Consider the following 22033-nt stretch of genomic DNA (forward strand, 5'->3'; position numbering starts at 1 on the left):
AAACTCTAACCAGTTTTTTCGACCACTGCGCGCTCTGTATAAAAATACTGTGAAAACTGCAACAGTAAACATCTTTTCGCCTCAGTCAACCAGTGAAACACGGGGAACCCATGGTCGTTCTCCTTGGTTAACTGACGTAAATAGTAACATGCAAATCTTTGAGACAGCTTTGTTTTAGGACAATATATGCGGGCTGTTTGCCCGTACAGATCAAAGTCACGCCATACAAAACTTTTGCTCAGTCCACCGATGTACGTTTTCAGGGCACAGGGCACAGGGCACATTTTCAAACTGTAATATACTTTCTTCGGCCACGCTAAAACCGCGACACTGGTGGGTACCATGTAGTAACGCAGTTTTGACAGTGACATCATCCTTTGTCAAATTACTAGTATTTGATATCTGCATATTTATTGCATATCTCTCTGTTTAGTTCGCGCAGACTAGGTCAACCGTAGAAGTAATACAGTCTCTACGCTAGGTTCGCGTTGTCTGACTTCAGGCTACTCTTTCAAAGAATCGTTCGATGAATCAGCACTGTTGGTCGATCACGAATTGGTGAGTATATAACTTGTTGTGGCATGCATGCATTCTGTAAGTGATAACATGAGTTAAAGAGTTGACATTTGCGAAAAGTTTATTATTTCGGTTTGCTGCATGGTTTTGGTTTGCTGTGAACTAATGTTCCTTCTGACATATAAACGACCATTGTTTGGCAGCTAGTAGCCGACTAGTAGATGAATTAATGCCGTGCAGTGAAAGAAAATACTGCGCCACAACACTGTGCATTGCCATGAGGAAGTTATCACCCACTCAGTCAATTTCAGCTTCGGAGGGCTTTTGTCTTCAAGGAGAGCTGTGAGATCTCATAAAGAGTCAGTTCCTAAAATAAATCTGGAACATAAAACAGAGTTCTGATATCGTTGCTTAGCGTCCGTTTATGCGCGGGTCAGAACGAACGTTAATACTATATAACAATGGCGCTAACGTGAAGTTAATTTGTTTCATTTACAAATTTATTTTGTTGTTCACGAATGTTTGTCCATTATTATATTCTTTCTTTCGCTCGTGATGTTGATAGAGCAGGTTGAGGGTTGGAGTGAGATTTCAGTTCAGCTTAAATTTCGGCGACAATTTACATTCAGCAATGACTTTCCATTGTTGTTTAGGAGACGATGCTTGCATTACGTCACTGAATTTATCATGACGGAAATAACTTGAATTACAGTTTATTAAATGTCGTAAAATACAAAGGTTCAATAAATTACAGGTCTAATTTCAAGACCGCTAAGTCAAAGATATCTGCAGAAGTACTAGTGAACGAACGTCTTCCAAGTTAGGGTTTTCATCTGTTGAGCAAAATCAGGTGAATTAGTATTGGTTCAAGACAGATATTTCTTTTTCGGTCTTACCCTGCGTCCAGACGATTATTATTTCCTTTATTTCATCAAAACAAAGCCCCTTTTCCGCGTAAAACACAAGACGTTTTAGGCGTCTGAACACAGGTTCTGTACGGGTCCGCAAATGATCCCAGGACCGCAAATGATCCCGGACCGCGAATGATCCCCAAATTGAACCGCAAATGATCCCGGACCGGAAATGATCCCCATGTTGGACCGCAAATGATCCCGATCAAAAAATAAGGAATGGCATGGATTTATATCAGAGGAAGGTGAGAACATGTACAAAAATAATGAACTAAAAAACATATTTTATCATTTTGCAAAAAAACTTTCCGCAATTGCGGTTTTGTTCTTCGAAGGGTACAGATCGTTTTCACTGTCACGCAATAACAGAAATAATAAATCGAAAACCAACCAATGGAAAAAGCTAAGAAGTTGTGATGTACGCTATAGAAGATAACTAAATAAGATACTTCTCCAAGTTTCAGGCCTTTGCGTTTCCCCAAACGTCAGATATTCGTCGTAAATGTTTCCCAGAAATTTACAGAGTCCAGTAAGAAAACGCCATGTTGGTGTACATCCGTGGTACACCAATATGGCGGCCGGAATATAGTGTAAACATCTGGAACTTACTTTGGCTTTCTAGGCGACTGACTATCAGTACTAAACAAACAAGCATTTACATAAGCACTTTTCCTAATGCTCTAACTTCTAAAAAGGTTCAAAATCATGAGATAAGTATATATTTTTCAACAAACTCGATCGTAGCCTTGTGTCACGCAAGCTCCATAACTCTGAAATTCAAAATGCTCTAGTTTCCAAACGAAGCACGCTAATTGTAAACAGATATAAATATACCGCCTCTTATGCCTGATGAAGATAAAAACACGTCACGTGAAGACGATCTATCAAATTAGAAGTCTTAGAAAAACACATACTTGTAAACATTCTCGAAATTCCGGTGGCGATAGTATCAAACATCTATCAAACAGCTAATTGTCGAAACGAAGCCCAAGCCTTGGCCTTGCGTGATCATGAAGCTGAACTTCATAACTATAGCTTGGAATTTTGCCTTCTTAGAATACTCAAGTAGTCATTTCCGAGGAATTAAAGCCAAAATACGACCAAGGAAAAACTGTAAAATAAATTTGTTCAAATTTCCAGTGCTACACACTAGGTGTTTTACAGAGTGATGAAGCGTTGTAGGCTTGTGGGTCTACTCAGGTGACAGCGTCTTCTGTAATAGTTGCTTCATGGTTATATTTTAGTTTAAAACTTTAGACGAGTGGCGTTAATGGCTGATAAAATGTGATTTAATTATAACACCGAAATATCAATGTGTAACAAAGGAGGATATGTAGCGTATGGTGCACTGATCATAATTTTACTTAGAATTGCAAAGAAATATAAGCCAAGTCGTGTTTTGATGATTGAGTGGTGATATTCATAACATCGTAGTTAGCAACAAAGTTCAGTCAAAAGTATGAAAAAAAAAAAAAAAAAAAAAAAAAATCAACTTGTAAGCCATTATAATTACAAGATGGCTTGAATAAAAACATCGGTATTCACGTACGCCAATTCTCTATCCACACCATTCCACCATCCATGCCATTCCTTAGTTTTTGATCGGGATCATTTGTGGTCCAAAATGGGGATCATTTCCGGTCCGGGGTCATTTGCGGCCCAATTTGGGGATCATTTGTGGTCCGGGATCATTTGCGGTCCTGGGATCATTTGCGGTCCTGGGATCATTTGCGGACCCGTACAGTTCTGCTTTGTGTACTTAAAACAAAACAACAAAAAAAAACCGCATAATACATGTACAACATTTTTCAAATCACCAAAGGCGCGAATGATAAGACGACAGCTCACGATAGCGCTTCGTTCATGCTTTTGGTCGTTCTGTGAGTGTGAGCGAAACTACTAATGATATTGATAAAACGGCGTGTTAATAGGGCCGTCGATAAAACCAGGAACATGGAACATTCCGGCGCGTCCCGGAACATGGAAAATTATATAAAAATTATGAAAAAAATTTGTAAAATTAAATAAAGAAATAACCCAAAAAGCTAATTAAAGAAAAAATAATAATTAAAAATAAATAAACTGGTGTTCACGGGCCAGTGTAAACGCCCCTACATGTTCATGTCTACAGGCATTTAAGTGCGAAACGTTTTCATTCAGAGTAATTTAAACGATGGTTTGAGTGGGAGAATTTAAGCCTTTCCTTTTCTTTAAATTGCCCCTTGGACAGGATCTGAAGGTTTAGGATGCAAGTAAATTTATGGTGTAGAGCTGTTGTAAAACAAGCAAATTCCGTCTGGCAAGTCAATAAATCATCAGTGCTCGCGCACTTCGAATTTGTTTAGACAAGAAACTATATGCCGTGTAAAACCAAGGAAATCGCGTATACGCATGTCTTTGACGCAACGTATTGAATAACGAAATCAGAAACTTATGTAGACTGTAGACTGTTTACAGTCCCATGTTTTTCGGTGTACTCGAAGAGTTTGAACGCCACTATCTTGGTTTTCTATGAATGAAAGAAACACAGGAAGAGGACAGAAGCCCCTACCCTGGGGACACGTACTCTCCCCAGTTTTCTGTAGCCATTTTTTATTTACTTAATCAGTTTTTACTTATTTGTCGTTCTACGCGCGCTATTTCTTTATAAAATGCTATAAATTTTTCTCATAATCTATCTCTTGTCTATCGTAGGGACTGTGCAGTAACTACCTGGAAGGGGGGGGGGGGGGGGGCTGGGAAATGGGTGAAATATGCCCCAAAACTAAGTCATACCCCCCTCTCATTAAGCAAAAATTAATTTCAACCCCCTCACATAATGATAATATTAAGGCTAACCTCCCCCCTTGAAAAAAGTCTCTTCCCATATAACAGAGGCATTCCTTTCCTACTGCACGACAGATAGGAAAACAACAGTTCATAAATTAGAACACCTTAGGGTTGATAAATTTGGCAGTTTTATTCCAATGTTAGTATTTATATTTGAACTCAATGCAAATAACTCTTCCACTATTTTTCCAGTTTGAAAAAAGGAATGAAAAAGTAATGCCCCTCCTGCATGTATTAAATTTTACATCCAACCCCCCCCCCCCTCTCTCTTGTTGTCATTTTCTCCTATGCCCCTCCTCCAAGTAATTATTGTACAGTCCCTTATGTAAGGAATGTCACAAATGCCCGCTGACTAGCTGTAGTGTAGTGATGCTAGAGTCGGTGCCTGAGTTATTAGCTTTACTAATAGATTAAATTACGAGCCGCGAAAGGAGCCCGAACCCGCGCTCCTCCCCTCTTCCCAGAGAAGAACGTATACGTAGACCGGACTCTAGAGAGCGGCTGCAATCGAGCCTATGGGTCAGCCTATAGTTCTGCTCATTTATGCCTGCTGTCTCTTTTTTTTTTTTTTGCATGTGTTTTGTAATGAGCTTTGAGCTTTAAACTTTAATTTTATTTTTGTTTTCTTACGTAAAGTTACAATTGCTTGCCTCCCGCAGCTAGTTCCAGAACTAATCGAGGCGGGGGCAAGAGTTGATATTAAAAAGGAAAGGAAGAAAAAAGTAACGATAGTATTTACAACAAAATTACAAAAGGTACAAAAACTACAGGTAACCGAAAACAAAGTAACAATGTAATGTGCACATACATAAGCAATTAGAATACTACTATCAATAAACTATGTTGGTTTAGAAAATTTCTGTATCAGTTGGGAGACCTCACTATAGTCATATTCACGTTTTAACACATCAAGGAGAGTTCCTTCATTTTATCTCGGAATTAAGATTTGATAAGTAATTTCACTGAAAGTGGAATGGAATTCCAGACTGAGACACCAATTCTTACAATACAATACAATACCACACAACACAACACAACACAACACAACACAACACAACACAACACAACACAACACAACACAACACAACACAACACAACACAACACAACACAACACAACACAACACAACACAACACAACACAACACAACACAACACAACACAACACAATACGATACGATACGATACAGTACAATACTTTTTTTACACACGTCGCGTCTAAGAGCTGTACAAGCTCGTTCAAAATACGTACGTGTATTCCTAAAATACAAAGATTTACTTGTAAGGTAATCTTCATCTTCGCTGTTCTTGAAAATTTTACAGAGAAGCACTCATTTGTAGATGATCTGGTGTCAGAGTTACGTATTGTACTTGTTTTAAGAAGTTGATTCAGGAGGTGTATTGGAATATTTAAAATTATCACCCCCCCTCCCCTCCCACCATTTTGTGGACGAGTAATGAGACAACAAAGGATGTATAGTTTTCGTCGTGTAGTATTATATTTGTACATTGTTTCAGTTTGTGAACACGTTAAGTTTGGAAAAAAAATTACAATTACTAACGGTGCCGCGATTTAAACTTTAGGATCAGCTTTTATGTCGATAAACAACTTATAATGTATTCAGGATAGTTTTCAGGAAGAGTATCACTTTTAAAGACTGGAACAATCTTAGCGAGCTTGAATTTTGCTGGGTAGATCCCAGAAAGAATAGATTTATTAAATGCTTCAGCTAGGGGTATTCCTTGGGTTCTTCAAGACAGTTGAATTCCTTTTTACTTTCTCATTCACACTAATGCCAAGGACGTCTTCAGCAATAATCATGACGGTATAGTAATTGTACAGTGGACAACGATGATGATAATTTCATTTCTATGACAGCCCGGTGACCGCATATTAAACAAGATAGTGACAGAGTGAGAGTTGAGGCATTATCTAGCGATATTTACATCCAATGGATAAGTGTTAGTAGAACAAACTGCACTTTTCTGTGATAGTGCTTTCTTCGGTAGATAGCGTTATTAACCCTTTACAACTGGTATCTGAACGTTTGATCTTGTTTAAAGCAACCGCCTCCAAACTTAAAACTATTCATCCATTCATTTAGCTGAGTGATCAACATGCAGCATATTTGGATTGCTTTTTTACCCACCTTGACGTTTGTAGCTTTGGTGTCAGCAATTCAAAGGGAACTAGAAAATACAGATAAAAAAGACTGGTATTGGATTATTAAACAGCAGCCTGGGGTATCAGGGGTAAGTTTGAAAGTTAACCTTTGTCATGATGTCCTTTATTATTAAAATCTGGATCATTGGATAATGCAATTCAAGACTTCCACTAGCTTTGTCATCATTGGTAATATATATGAGCATTTATACCTCGCTCTACAACTATGTTTAACGTACGCGTAATTTTTTGGGGTCGTTCTTATTTTTTATTTTATGTTCATGATTGTCTATATTTTGAGGTTGTTTTGATAAAACCATTGTTCCACTCGCGCTTGTTGGATATGAAATAAATATAGCCAACTCGGCGCTCTTTCCTATCCAACACGCACTCGTGAAGTAATTGTTAAATAAATGCCTTTCCCTTTATTTCTAATCGTCTCCCAGAGCAGTAAACCTCCCTGCCCCACTGTTCCACAGGCACTTATACTCAACCTTCTGCTGAATGGTTAAGGCAAACTGTGAACGAAATCATTTGGGTTTTACTACGTAGGTAAATGCTATGACAGGTATTTGATTTTCTGCTTTTATTGGCTGATTGATTGTTTGTTTATTTTTTACTGTTTTATTTTTCAGTGGGAAAGAGTGACTGGTAAGCCTCCAAGATATAGAGCGTGTGATGTTAACTTGAAACAGTCTGATCCTCAGCCAAACTATTGGCTGTTAAGTGATCAAATCGCAGTCAGTGAAGCTAACAGGATCGATGTCACTGTCCAGTACTACATCTCGAGTTGTTCTAACTTCCCCCCAAATGGAGGACATTACTGCGTGAATGTTTTTGACTTATTCGTACACCAGTCAGACCAATTTATTGCAGACCAAGGTCTCTATCCTGACCCTCTCAGTAACTCAGTGGCCTATAAAAGAATAGCAGAAATTAATCAGACTACCGATAAAGTCACTTCTGAAACAATAAGCGTCCTTGTTAAAGAAAAACATGTTATTTTAGCATTCCATAATTATGGAGCCTGTAGTACTCTCTTCTCTGTTAAAGTGACTTACAACGTTTGCCCAGATGAAACACTCAGTAACAGTTTGATGTCACTACCACGAACTGTAGCTCCAGTAAATGATTCGCAACCCGTTCGAGTTAAAGGAAACTGTGACAAAGATACCGTTCAAGTATCAGGCAGCTTGTACGTTCACTGTGAAAGTAATGGCGAGTGGAACACCAGTGGACTTGAAGGAAGATGTATTTGTAAAGAAGATATGCAGAATGATGAAGGGATGTGCAAAGGTGAAGTGAAATGAAGTGAAAGACTTTATTTAATGAGGGTGACCCGTGACAGTAACTTAAGTTACTGATAAACTTGGGGCCCTCAGCTTAAAATAATTAGAATGCTAAAAATATATTATTTACAATAAAATGCTAAAATACAATATTATTTACAGGTATTATTTAAGGTATGCTTTTCCTATACTTAATGGAAAAATGAGTCACGGAACTGCAGATGCGTCTCTCAGACTGCATTGGCATTGCTGAGATCAAAAATATTTTACGCCTTTACTTTTCATGAATATATAGTGAAGCAGATCTCTCAGGGAAGCCTAATTTCATACGATGAGTGGGAATGAACATATTGAAATTGGAAGCATAAACATTTTCGGAACGCCTCTGGTTAGCCTTTTAGTTTTCTAGGCTGCCCCCCGCCCATTGTTCATAGCAAGAAAATGTTCAGTGTCCCTTTCCCTCATCAAATCTTCTCCATGTGCTGAACAAGCAAATTTGTGGAAATATGGAAAATACAATCCAAGCCGAAGTGGCATATTCGAAACATATTAGGAACGAACAATATTTTTGCCCCTAGCTGTCCCTCAGTGTCTTCATTCTCCGTCATGGTATTAAATAAACGTTCCCTATTTGATCATCGAAATGCTCTTGTTCCTACACAAAGTCGTAACAAAATCAATATAAGGTTTAAAATTCCTGAAGGGGGAATGGCTAACGCTTCTGTGATTATACGTTGACTGGTACAAATGCAGTAATAAAACAACACAACCGCGATAATGGAAACAAAGAACACTTTATAATTGTGCCACCATTAACCGACGCGCAAGCTATATGTATCATACTCATAACACAGTGCAATAAAGAATCTTGCTTACCAGCTACACTTACCTGAATTTGGTTAATTTCTGTTTTAGATTGCCCTGAGGGAGAATACAACGATCAGGCGGGCCTTAACTGCACCGGTAAGAAACGCCGCAATTTTCTTTTAAAAAAATATGAATGGGACTCACTATTCAATGTTTTTATTCTATTATATAGAATTCTGGAATCCACTTAATTCACTTAATCAGTGATCAATTCAACATTGTGTTCTTTTTCTTTGGAACTGCCTTCTTGTTACCGTTACAATGCATTTGTGATGGCCGACGATTTGTGGATTGGGACATAAGTTAACTTGTTGTGTAATGCTGTAAACACGCCATGGCCTCTGTTGATCAAAAGCATTCACTTTGTTTGTTGTCTTTTTAATTACCTAATAATAAATTGAAGAATCTTTTCCCTTTTAGTTTTACCCACAATCCCGAGGAACATTAACGTTACATTCGTTAACCAAAGTGCAGTGGAGTTAAGATGGCTACCGCCTGCAATAATCGGTGCCCAGACTCACGTGCATTATGACGTCGATTGTCGAAAGCCATGTGTCAATGACGACGACAACGAGTGTGTTGATAAAGAGTGCAAAAGTGTTGTCACTTACTTACCACGTAAGGAAGGTTTAAACGTGACCCATGTAATGGTAACGACCCTGTCGTCATTTGTGAATTACACTTTTAAGATTCGCGCCAAAAACAGAGTGAGTGAGGTGGCGAAACGAAGACACGGAGTTGAAGGAAACTTTACAGCAATCTCCGTAAGGACTAATGGATCGAGTAAGTTTTTGAGTTTGTGGAAAATATACAATATGCTGTAAGATAATAATCATCTCCTCTGTAAATCATCTAACACAGATGATTGCTATTAATTTGATTTTTTTTGGTTCAACCCAAACGTTTCTCAAGGTTTGAGATATACCACAGGACCAACTGAACGCAACATTACAGAATCATCGTGAAGGACTGTTAGTGGGAGGTGTGTGGCCTCATGGTCAGTGCGCTCGTCTTCGGATCGAGTGGTCGGGGTTGTGTTGTGTTCTCGGGCAAGACACTTTACTCTCACAGTGCCTCTCTCTACCCAGGTGTACAAATGGGTAGCGGCGAATTAAATACTGGGGGTAACCCTGCGATGGACTAGCATCCCATCCAGGGAGGAGTAGAAATTCTCCTTGTCGCTTCGTGCTACAAGGAGTGCTACAAGGCCACTTGGCTCGTATTCAGACTTTATCTACCTTCCCTGTGAGGGCTGTTAATTAACGAAAATTATTTCCACAAGGCCTTCTCCAAATAAATGCTAGTGCCTGGACACACGCATATTTTAAATCGACGTTTATTCCTGATCGGGATTTAAATTTAGAAAATACGGTGCGCTTAGTCACCAAAGAAACTTTAAAAAAGCTGTTTCTGTATATAACTTACGACTGTACGATTTTGCATTAATTGTACGCCCTCGACCAATCGGGAGCAAATAAATTTTGTGTGGCGTGCAGCAATAATTTGCTGTGGCCAAGGTTAAGAGATCACGCTTGGAACTTGATGTTCTTGATTGGTTTATTTTACACATTATAGCTCCTGGAAAACCCGAAGTATCGGTTGCACAACCGGAAGATGCCGTTATTTTGTCATGGATTTTAGAAGAAAAGAATGGCGGCATTAAACATTATCAAGTGACATACGCAAGAGAGGATGATTCTTCAGATAAACAGTCAAGAACTACACAGGAAACTGAATTGCAGTTTGAAACTCTAATGGCGGGAAAAACTTATGAATTTCAGGTAGGTAAAATTTGAATTCGTAGTTTGGGTAAGCAGTTTAACACGCCAGCAATTAGATGTTATCTTGAAGTTTTATGCTAAGAAAAACAAGCAGACAAGCAGGCAAACGAAAACGGCCAAACAAACAAACCATAAAAGTTTTATATTAAACCACTTTGGTCCTTTTTTTTCCTCAGGTATTTGCAGTGAACAACATCGGTAAAGGACCTGCTGGGACAAAGACCTTTACACTTAGAACTGGTTCCGGTTTGTTAAAAATTAAATAATTATCAAGTTAAGATTAACATAATTATTCCTGCTCTTCCTTGTAAACGATTTCACGTTTATCATTTTCCCCTCTAGTCTTGTTGAAACTAGAACAAAAACAAATCACCTAAAGTAAAAACTCTTAGAAATGCCATGGATATCGCACTTCAAAGTAAGAAAGCTTTATTAAAGATTGCCATGGATCCTGACATGGACTTTGGCTTCAGCTTGACTTATTGGCTGATTAGGGTCGATGTAACTTTTATCGCACGATTGATGACCAGTGACTAATACTTCATCATTTCTGGCTGTTATATTACCACAGATGAATCGAAGGCATTTAAGATAATTGCATTCAGTGCTGGAGTTGGAGGACTGGCGTTAATTCTTTTAATAATACTTGTTGTCATTATTATTCTCCGCAGAAGGTGAGTCTCGTAAATAAGTACCTTGTGGATTTGTTCAAGTCATTAAATTGATTTGTTAAAGTTCAGGTCAAGACATCTACTGGTCTACCTTCCCTCGCAATACATGTACATCAATCTACCTATCTACTTACCTATCTAATTACCTAACGTATCTACGTAGATGAAACGTATCTACCTTCCTACTCACTTACTTACCTTCCTACCATACCTACTTGTCTACCTACCTACGCACTCACTCATCTACGTTAACCAACCAACTTACCTACCAACCTGCGTGCTTACCTACCCACCCACCCACTTATCTACCTTAACCAACCAACCTACCTCTCTAACCACCAATCAATTATCGTTGCTTATCCAAATAAATGAGACTAACTTATATCTATGTGTCAACTTAATGCTTCAATGTGTATACTACTAGGAAAGGGCGAAAGAGTGTAGAGAGAGCCTATATGAAAAGCATTGAAATAGGTAGGTTCAAAAACGTCCATATTCTATATAACGCAATTGAGACGTCTGTACCGATTAACCCGTGTTAGGTGCTAAAGAATCGACTATTAATGTATAAATTTGCCTCACTGTATAAAACGAGATGTTGCCATTAAGGAAAATAAGAAGACTTTCTGGAAGCTTTCTCGTGTTAAGTTCCATTAATTTCTTTCCACTCCGAACACATTCGCTCGAGATAACAATATTGTAGCAGATGAGCATTGTCAACGAAACTGCATACAAGTGTTGTAACTCTTAGTAAACGTCAATATTGCCTGCAATATTTTGTTTAAAGGAAGTGAATTACAAACTACGAATCCTATGGATCAGCGAAACCAGTATATCGACCCTGGAAACTATCTGGATTTAATGGAACTGATATCGAAGTTTACGAATGAACTCGACAGAAGTGACACTAAACTAGAGGGAATGATTGGACAAGGTAGATATTACTCCTTAATACAATAGGCCAATTTCGATATAATAAAATGCTAACTTGGATCCGAGGCATGAGGAAATAAAACAAAATAAATTTTAAATTATTCATTCCTCGACTTCGATGTGATTTGTTTTGTTTTATTCCGCCAAGCCTCCGAGCCAAGTTAGAATTCTAATTTATCGAAAATGGCCTATTTTACTAGTACACTAATGCAAATGCTGCAGCCTGATTGGCTGAGCTGTTATACACTGTAAGCCATTACTGGGTCGTCCACATAATGGCGAAGGAGGCGTGATGGCCTCATGGTTAGTGCGCTAGTCTCCGGATTGCGCTGTCCGGGTTCGAGCCATAGCCAGGTATCTCAGTTATTTTGCCCGTCCATGTTTCGATTGCTTATCCTCATGTTTTGTATTTCAGGAGAGTTTGCAGACGTGTACAAAGGCATACTTAAGACTCGAGAAGGCAAGAAGATTGTCGCTGTCAAAGTCTTGAGGGTAAGTTGATCTCTTTGCTGCTTTAATCCTTTGGTAGAATTTTGTAGCAAAACTGAAAGCTGAGTTGTTAAACACTCAAACAACTAAAGTGCAAAAGATTATTCCTGTACTCAAAACAACGCTCGTAAGAATATATGTAAAAAACAATACAAGTTAAACTGATGTTACAACTCTGGTCTTCTCTTTCATTCCAGCCCGGTTCCAGCGAGAAAAACCAAAAGGACTTCTTGTCAGAAGCATCCATCATGTGTCAGTTTGATCATCCAAATGTTATCGGACTCATAGGAGTTGTTACCCAAAGTAAGTGGTATATATAGAGAGAAAGATGTAAATTTTTAAAGCATGGGGTGCGTGAAACAACGTAAGAATCTGAGTCCCAAAATCAATTCGAAATGATGACCTCCCAGATACCGACCGGGTGCTCTAACCGGTGAGCTATAGAGTCATGGTGAGTTGGGCCATTTACTAGGTTCATAATATGTATCAACTATGTATCACCTGTATGTTCTTATAATTCAAGGAAAATGAAACCTGCTGCAATTTCCCACCCCTCCCTCTCTTCTTTTGTTATGCATGTCAAAATGTCCCAGATGAATCATCTTCATTTGTCCGTTCTCCAAGTTAAGAACTTGGGTGCAGTCTCTCTGCCTACGGGCTATCCTGTCCTCTTTAGCTTCTTCTCAGGCCCAATCCACAAGTCAAAAAATAGTTCAATTCAATCAACCAACCAACCAATCAAGCGGTCAGTCAACCAATCAATGAGTAAATCAATCAAACTTTTAAACAATCGATAAATAAATCAAACTACTCCAAGAGATCGTACCTTGATCTTCTCTTGATTAGCTTTATTATTTATTTAATTATTTATTTAATCAGTTTATAATCAATTTGCATTTGTAGGCAGGCCGATGATGATTCTCACAGAATTCCTGGAGAGTGGTTCATTAGATCACTTCTTACAGGTACATTTACTGAAGATCTTTCTCATGTTTGTGTTTTTGCTGGGTATTTTTGTTGCATCACATAAATTCCCGGAAAGTCCAATCCTCTTTGTTTGGGTGAGATGGAACTTTAAACAGTTAAAAAGAAGTAAATAAGATTAGACTTACGTCTCCTCTGAAAGACCTCAAAGTGACTAATAAATGAACTAATAGAAAAGTCGAATTTCTTCTTTGTAGAAACGTAAAGGACAGTTGACGAGCCTTCAGTTGATAGGAATGGCTAGGGGCGTGGCCTGTGGAATGGTGTATCTTTCCGATATGAACTTTATTCATCGGGTAAGTATATACATGGTAAAGATAGTGTACTAATAACTATCAGTCCTGCGATCGACTTAGCTAAATTGCTAGTACCCATGGAATGGGCGGAGCGGTGGCCTAATGGTAAGCGCGCTGGTGTTTGATCGAGCGTTCCTGGTTCCAGTCCTGGCCGAGGTCATTGCGATGTGTTCTTGCGCAAGACAGTTTACTCTTACAGTGCCTCTCCCCACACAAGTGTGTAAATAGGTACCGGTTAATTTAATGTTGGGGGTAGCCCTGCAATGGACCAACATCCCCAGAGGACTTACACCCCAGGTGATAGTAGAAATACTCCTAGTCGCTACATGCTACGGAAACTGGGATAAACTGCCTGATGGGCCATTTGAACCGACACAGACGTAAAATAGTCAGGGAGCCTCTTTCAATATTATCACCATTTTTACATCACGAAAAAGTTGCACTCATTATCTGAGTGCCTTGAAGGATTTTGTGAGTCTCCAAGGTAGACTGGATTGTTTTAATACTTGATAAAAGGTTAGGTCTGTATTGCGCATATCAGAAAAACAAAATTAACAGGCGATGGGGCGGGGGAGGGGGGGGGGGGGGGCGAGCGCAATCGTCGTATCATGTACGTAGCATGGTGATATAGTTGGGTAAATTAATGTTGATATCCCTCAGTCAAAGTTTAATCTAAGCCTAATTTATCAATTAAACTCACTTAACTGTTTTAAATGTTTCCTGTGGTTTAGGATCTCGCAGCTCGTAATGTGCTTGTTGGTGAAAACATGTTGTGCAAGGTGTCTGATTTTGGCCTTTCAAGAGAGTTACATGCTCAAGACGATCAAGAGCCACTGGATTACGAGACTCAGGTACATGCTCAAGTTTTTCAATCAAAACCGCGAAACCGAGTTGGCTAGATAGTTCAGTTGGTAGAGTACTGTAGCGGTATTGCAGAGGTCATGGCTCGAATCCCATTCAAGCCTGAATTTTTTTCAGGCTATGATTTCACAACGGCTGAAGTTGTGTGTATTTATATAACTGCTATTATCAGTCACACATACATCATAATCTTTCTCCGCAGTTCAGATATATGATCTTCCATATATTTTCTTGTAATTATTGTAGTAATATTTGTATTGGATTGTTGTAATGCAGTGGAAAACCTCGAGAAGACCCTACATCAACTGCCTAAAAAGAAAAAAGGAAACATGGGGGTGTTAATGAGATCATCAAGCTTCCTCGTCGTGGTCACTTTAATAGTTTAAAAGAAACTTTCCACATTTGCTGTTGAATAAATCACGCACATAAGAAAATGAGACAACTACCTAACAGTATAATGCCTGATTCTGTCAAGAGTAATGACCTTTAAACTGCCTTTCTGCGGGATTGACTTGTATAAGCCTTTCTGAAACCCGAACAGTAACTGTTTCTTGCTTTCGTCGGTGATAAGTTGTTTTTCTCGCACGCTCCTTAGTAAATACTGTATTTCGCATCTTAACATTAAATCGTGTTTCTTTTGATTACCCCAAAGGGAGGTAAAATTCCAGTTCGTTGGACCGCACCCGAGGCGCTTAAACATCGAACGTTCAGCTCTGCTAGTGACGTGTGGAGTTTTGGTGTTTTGCTCTGGGAGATCATGACTTTCTGTGATAGACCTTACGGAGAATGGAGCAACTACGATGTAAGTGATGTGTAACCTCGCTGCAACAAATTCTTGAAACGAGGAGATAGCGTTGTGAAGGGAATTCTTGTCGCCCAGGCTCATTGACTCAATTACAAACTCACTCACTCACTAACTTGCTAAATGACTGAATCCCTGAGTGACTAACTGTCTGACTAAATAGCTGACGGAATGGCTGGCTGGCTGGCTGACTGACTGGCCCGGCGACCGTCTGACTGTCTGACACGCCGGCTGACTGGTTGACTGACTCTCTAGCTGAGTGGCTGACTGATGACTGGTTTACTGACTGACTAACTGACTGACTGACTGACTGACTGACTGACTCACTGACTCACTGACTGACTGACTGACTGACTGACTGACTGACTGACTGGTTGACGGACTCTCTAGCTGAGAGCTGGAGCAACAAGAGAAATTTGGGCAACGGGTTTTTAAAACGCTTCCATTTGTTTCGAAACATTACAATGCTACTGACAAACAGAGAATAACAATACTGGTAACAGTATACAATAAGGTGAGACTTAATACTCAAAAATAGTGCGAATCAGCATTTTCTTAACACCCCTTATTTTTTCGTGTCTCAAATTGCCACTGGACAAAAGCTTTATTTTTGTAAGAATCCGGAATTTTTTTCATTCTCAATGCCAACTTAACTTTTAAGCATTTATGGGTCCCTCGATAAGTTGCTTTCTGAGCTTGAGATCAGGTTCAGTGGAAACGACCAGGAAATACTCTGTGCTTTGGGAGATATGTGTCACAGGGAAACGCCTGATAAAGAAAGCTTCCCCCGCATCGCTAAATTTTACGGAATTGACGGTGAGATTCTGGAAGCCGAGCAGAAAATATACGCGAGTTTTCGTCGTGAGCGCTGGTTCCACTCACAACTGTTTCAGAAATACTGCAGACAAAGCATGAGAACGAAATATTTGATATGTTGTCAGATTTTTCCAATGTGGTGAATATTATTGTGGTGATACCTGCTACATCATGTTCTGCAGAGCGCGGATCATTCAGTGCGTTGCGCAGAATGAAAACCGACCACCGCAACAACATATGGGGCAACAGCGTGTCAGTAACATCCGCACTGATTAACATTAAAAGGAATACGGCCAACTCTGAACTAAACAATGACATGGATCGTATTATCGATATTTTCGGCCCTCGCAATGACAGAGACAGTAGTGTCTTAAGGTGGTCTATATGATAGATTCATATACAAGAACTCGCTCTCACTCTGGATTGAAATGTAAAATTTTTTTCACTGCATATTCAGGCCAATGTTCGTGAATCCTGTGGCCCTCATTTGTACTCGATTGTTTTGTAGAAATTTGGGCAACTTGCGAAAATTGTTTGCACGTGAAAGTGATCCACCGCTACCCCTGGAAAAAATTGCCCGTACGCTTATGGACTGACTGATGACTGGTTGACTGACTGACTGACTGACTGACTGACTGGCCACTTACTTAGTGACTTATTGACTGTAGTTGTTGTTTAACAGTATAAAACTCGGACTATTTAGAAACGTATTCCTTCCCATTTCAATGAGCGTGAGAAGATAAGTTACTACTTATTAATCCGTTACCAATGTTGATTTTAAAGTCTTTGCTGTAGACAGAGCAATACGTTATTCTGGAGTTTTACTATAGTCGATTCCACACTTTAACATACTCAAGTATTAATGAAACGTCACAGCTTAAACTTGAAATAATGTCTCCTATCTTGGTTTCACTGGAACAAGGTGCTGTGTGTTTATGAAGGCTATGGTCATTACAGAAATTTATTATATGACTTGCGTTTGTAGCCGATATAACACCCTCTGATTGGCTAATATTAGGGCATTATTCTTCCGTAATGCCAACGGGCCGATTACGAGTCTGCAAAAACTGAACCAAGCAAAAAGCCATATAATAAACTTCTTATTAACTTCGATCGTTCAGTCTTTACGAGAAGATCTTAAAGCTCGGAAAATCTCAAACCTTGCCGGTCGCTCGGTCGATACGGCAAGGTCTCGGTCTGAGATTTTCCCGTAAAAACCTCATTCTCGGTTAGTAAGTAGTAAGGACCAGACTATTTAAAAGCTCAAATAGCGCTTTGAAGTCTTTGAAAGGAACTCAGTCACGCCATTTTGAGTTATTTTGGCCACGTACAAAAGTACTTTTAAATTGAAGGGAACCTGAAAATATAGTAGTTTACTAAGATACAAAACATCAAAGAGATAATAATAATTAACAATACAGCTCGAGGAACAAGGATGGTTAAGGATTACCACGGATTGCAAACGACGAACGTGAGAATTTTAGGCTATACTTTCCAAGATGCGTAACTTCTTTAACTCGTTTATCGTGTTTTTAAAACAGGTTATCAACAGAGTACAATTTGGATACAGATTGCAGTCTCCTCAGGTGCGGAAAATTGGTTAACGTTTGTTTTGCAATTTTTAACATTTGATGGGTGTGTAAACGCTGAAGTTAGTCAGGGACGTGTAGAAAGGGCACGACTGTACCTCCACTGTTTTACGCTTTCTTTGCGATTTCTAAAATTTTAAATTTTACGCATCGCATATGAAGTGCTGCTAGTGTTGAAGTTATCGTTTTTTTTTGGTTGCAAAAGGACTACATGTTTGCTTCCAATATAGAAATAACTGAAAGCAAAAATCTAAGGACTGTTGATTTGGATGAGTTACACCAGGTAGTCTATCCTTAAAAGTGTCCCTGAATAATTTGTTGCACAAATTAGCTTAGTTTATTCATGAGTCACACCTCGATCCTGACGTTATCGACGTCGATGTAATCCACCACAAATTAATGAGAATCCACCACAAAATAAGAGGTTTTTTCCAATGGCCCATGAATCCCTACTTTATGCGTCCAATTACATCAGATTTTGAACTGATGATTTCTTGTAAGTTTTTGTATAACTACTTTTATGTACTTCAATTCCGGTCTGTGAATTAACTAATTAATTTTCTTGGTTATTTCCTATCGCAAGGGCTGCCCGAAAGTTCTGTATTCCTTAATGTTGGATTGCTGGGGGAAAGACAAAAGTAAACGACCCAAGTTTTCTGAGATCGTTAGTCGCTTTGATGAACTAATTCGATCCCCAGAACCTCTAAAGGATTATGTCTCATCGTCTCTCCCAGATACGTAAGTACTATTTAATATGAATATATGAATTTTACACTGGAGGTGGCCCTGTGATGGGCTCGCATCCCATCCGTGGGGGAGTAGTGGTGCATCAGAAACCGGAATAAACTCCCGCCTGATCGGCCACTGCCATGACGAAGACTTAACTTTTAACTTCAACCTTGGCCATAATGCATTAAAAAATAATGAATAAAGAGAGACATAAAAATACAGTAATCACCAAATTTATACTATAAAACGCTTCACTGTTCTCGTCACTGTTTTCCTTGCGTACTGGAAGAGAGGTCGCACTTCTAAGACCCTTAGAAAATCTCCTTTGATAACTATTTACCCTGCACTGATCTCAATTTGAGTCGGTTAAACTAAAGCTAGGGTAGTTCTGGAAATATTAGAGACATTTAACGCTATGCCAAGGTTTCCATGTAAACGGCAAACAGCAAACGGCAGTTTCGGGTTAGGCGCCGGTTTGGCGTTAGACGTTTGTGACTTCTATCTGTTTAGTTACAAAAACATAAAGAATAATTTCACTTGAAGATGCCGCCATGTTTAATTTCCAGACAACAGCAGTGTTTGATTTTCAAATGGCAACAGAAAGTCCTGTTTTTACTCATCGGCTAAAAATTATATCTAAGCATGTACTACTGGCTTACTACATTTCTTACTGACGACGCGGTATAAACAGAAATTCGGGATAAAAAAAATGTTCAGGTAAATCACTTACGCGCAAACCTACTTCTCGGCGTCGAAAACCCACGTAGAGAACTCCAAACGTGACCGCAGCGCTTAGTTAAGTGACTTCTAGCGGTTTGCCGTTTGAGATTTCCGCTGAAAACCTTGGTGCTAAATGTCCGGCACTATTAGATTCGTTCTTGTTACAATAACAGTGCCTACTGGTATTACATGTCAGTCACTAGCCTGCGAACGCAGACGTATTTCCGGCTGTGGCATGTCTCCGCCGAAAATAACGTCTGCGAACCCGAGCCAGGAAACGGTTTCTGTGACGCAGGAATTTTAAGCCAATCACAGTTTAGCTCAAGTAGCCCCAGAACTACTGCGCGAGGAGCACTCGAGTTTCATTCTATCATGGAATCTGATTGGCCAAAGAGAAACAAGTCATTATCTCACAGAAATCGTTTCCTGGCTCGGGTTCGCGGACCCTATTTTCGGCGGAGACAAGCGACAGCCGAAAATACGTCTGCGTTCGTAGGCTAGTCAGTCACTATCAAAGCCATTATAACGACAAGGACACAATAACAACAATAAAACAACGACGACGCCCAGTCAAGTCGTTTTTTTATAATTTTACCTGTTTTTATTACTTTCAGATCTATCGAGGTCAATTTACCAGAATTTCAGTCCGTGGACGACTGGCTAAAATACATCAACATGGAGAAGTATTTGGAAACATTCCAAGCTAATGGCGTCAACACCCTCAACAAGGTCGCTCAGCTGAATGAAGGGGATTTAAACGAAATAGGAATTAAGTTGGCTGGACATCGAAATAAAATGAAAAAGAGTATCAAGGCTATGAATTCACAACGTCACAACAAGGGCATGGATGAAGAGGAAGCCGCAAAATAGACGGGAGAGAAAACGTGGCTGATTGGAACAAATGTTTGCTATAAGAACCAAAAATTATACGAAAGAAGTGTAATTGTTATACTTTAAATTTGGTTCTTTTGATCAAACAACTGATAAAGTTAAAGTTTTTAGATAAATTTTTTTTTTTAGTTAACATTGAAGAACAGTAGCTCTTTTTAAATCATTTTTATTGTGGATTTTAGTTCAGTTTTTATCGCAAACTTATTCATTACAAAATAGTAAAATTAATACAGATAGTAAATAGAAAATAGCAAAGAGGAATTTCAGTAACAAATTTGACAAGTGGTAAATCTTTAAGAAAAAGAATCAGTAGAAATGCAAAACGCACCAAAAGAAAAGAAAAGAAACGAAATGCGATAATGCTGACACTGACAGTGTTAAACACTCACTGTTAAAGTTCGTTTTAGGAGCGAGGGTCGTTTCGTCTCACTGACTGAACTATAATTATGGGAAAACCAGGAAAAATGAAATAAAAACTGCAAACCAGCGTGTTCGAGTGTTACCATGCACATTCTACTCCATCTTCATCCTCAGTGTTTTCTGTCCAAATGCGGTTGGCTCTAAAACCATTAGTCTGAGATTTCCAAATCCATCTAAAATTGTTTCAGTACGCTTTCGAAATCAACCCAGAAATAGGTCGCAAATCCTTCTTAAGAGAACGAGAGAAAGGCAATACAGTCGTAATAATACACTTTATTTTTTCTTCCAGCTTCACAGCGGTCCGGGTCCAAAATCCTTGAATCTGATTGGTTAATCGCGCGCGCTCCAGCGGTCCTGATTATCCTATCCGGACCCTGGTTACGGACCACTCCGAAATTCCCAAGTTTGGCAACGTTTCGAGCTTTTTGTTACACCATAAAACAGCGTATAATGTAAAAAATCTACAAAGAGTCAAAGAAAGCAACAAATAAAGCCATTTTCGATTTTTCAAGCCGTGCGTTTCTTTTTCATTAGCATCTATTTTTCTCACATAAGCGACATTTTCGGCCGAAAACTAACCTTTTTAAACGTACTTTTTCCCCACACTGTGTCACTTTTATTTAAAATCAGCCCTACAGTCTCTGCAAACGCTACCGGCTTTTTTGCCCGAATGTCAAACGCAGGCGTACGCCAGATTTGAACTCAACGGTTTTAATTAAAATTGAACACAAAAGTTGCTTTCAAAGCAATACCGTAGAGAGAAAATAGACACGTTATTTGCCGGCCTTGCTCGGCCCGTATTGGTAAAAGCCATGCCCTTGGGCGCAGTTTTTCCCAATATGGACCTCCCGGCCGGCAAATAACGTGTATACATAACTGCTTTACAGGTGCTCCATCATGACCGATTCTTGGGAAGAAAAACCTCAGAAGAGACCAACGTTCCGATGGCTTTGCTCTGCGGTCAGAAGACTTCTGGATGACCACAAGGTTTGTAAAGTTCTTTAACATGTGTCAGTGTAGCACACACAGCAGAAATGGACACTCACTGTTAAAGCTGTGGTCTTATTGAGCAATTTGTGTGGTTTTTATCCACAGTGTCTTAAACCTTTCCTTTTGGGGGGTAAGAGAGGAGGGGATAAATATGAAGCATATCTACCAAGACAAAGTCGAGCTAGATGTTCGCGGCCAATTTTCACTGGGCCTGAGGTGACATTATGCTACCAAATCACTAACAACGTACTTTAGTCTTAACGCGGCCTGTCAAAAACAACGATTGCTTGCCCATTTGCACATCAATGTTAGGTGTTAAACAAATAAGAAGCTTCGGCCTGAATCAGGAACAAAAATTCGACCACTCTATCCGAAACAGTTTGAAATAACTGACGAATTTCGGCCCAGAATGAAGCATTGGCAGTCAGAGAAGAACGATACAATTGTATCATCACTTCTGTTGACTGTTTTGAGCTTTATGAACTCTG

General features: G+C 39.2%; 2 protein-coding genes across 3 annotated transcripts in view; both read left to right on the forward strand.

Annotated features, from left to right (window-relative positions):
* Positions 1-267: 267 nt before the first annotated feature.
* LOC149116265 (ephrin type-B receptor 1-B-like) lies at positions 268-20622 on the forward strand. 2 transcript variants are annotated; one of them, XM_089283579.1, is made up of 20 exons: positions 268-333; positions 434-558; positions 6359-6506; positions 7053-7713; positions 8622-8669; positions 8994-9356; positions 10149-10354; positions 10531-10600; positions 10926-11028; positions 11450-11499; positions 11813-11959; positions 12374-12450; positions 12645-12750; positions 13351-13412; positions 13629-13727; positions 14459-14578; positions 15241-15390; positions 17748-17792; positions 18379-18533; positions 19859-20622. In XM_089283579.1, the coding sequence occupies exons 3-20, from the start codon at positions 6372-6374 to the stop codon at positions 20112-20114; spliced, it is 2853 nt and encodes a 950-aa protein (XP_089139705.1). In that variant the 5' UTR covers positions 268-333; positions 434-558; positions 6359-6371; the 3' UTR covers positions 20115-20622. The 2 variants fall into 2 exon arrangements, with proteins under 2 accessions (XP_089139705.1, XP_089139706.1); XM_089283580.1 differs by lacking the exon at positions 268-333 and having other exon boundaries at positions 389-558; positions 10531-10594.
* Positions 20623-21431: 809 nt separating this feature from the next.
* Positions 21432-22033, forward strand: part of LOC149116266 (angiopoietin-1 receptor-like) — a gene marked incomplete at its 5' end in the record, with an annotated part of 2772 nt that continues 2170 nt past the window's right edge. The window contains one exon of the mRNA XM_089277469.1: positions 21432-21542. Within this exon, the coding sequence (XP_089133595.1) occupies positions 21432-21542 (111 nt within the window). The remainder of the gene's footprint in view (positions 21543-22033) is intronic.

This window comes from Orbicella faveolata, unplaced genomic scaffold, assembly GCF_042242905.1.
Source record: "Orbicella faveolata isolate gen_17 unplaced genomic scaffold, um_ofav_v1 contig_12, whole genome shotgun sequence".
NCBI lineage: Eukaryota > Metazoa > Cnidaria > Anthozoa > Scleractinia > Merulinidae > Orbicella > Orbicella faveolata.

Bases quoted from the DNA above. Each gene is read 5' to 3' on its own strand.
- LOC149116265 (XM_089283579.1), top strand. From the start codon at position 6,372: ATGCAGCATATTTGGATTGCTTTTTTACCCACCTTGACGTTTGTAGCT. The intron at 8,670-8,993 runs GTAAGAAACGCC...TTTCCCTTTTAG, and splicing joins GGCGGGCCTTAACTGCACCG to TTTTACCCACAATCCCGAGG. The intron at 17,793-18,378 runs GTGCGGAAAATT...TCCTATCGCAAG, and splicing joins ACAGATTGCAGTCTCCTCAG to GGCTGCCCGAAAGTTCTGTA.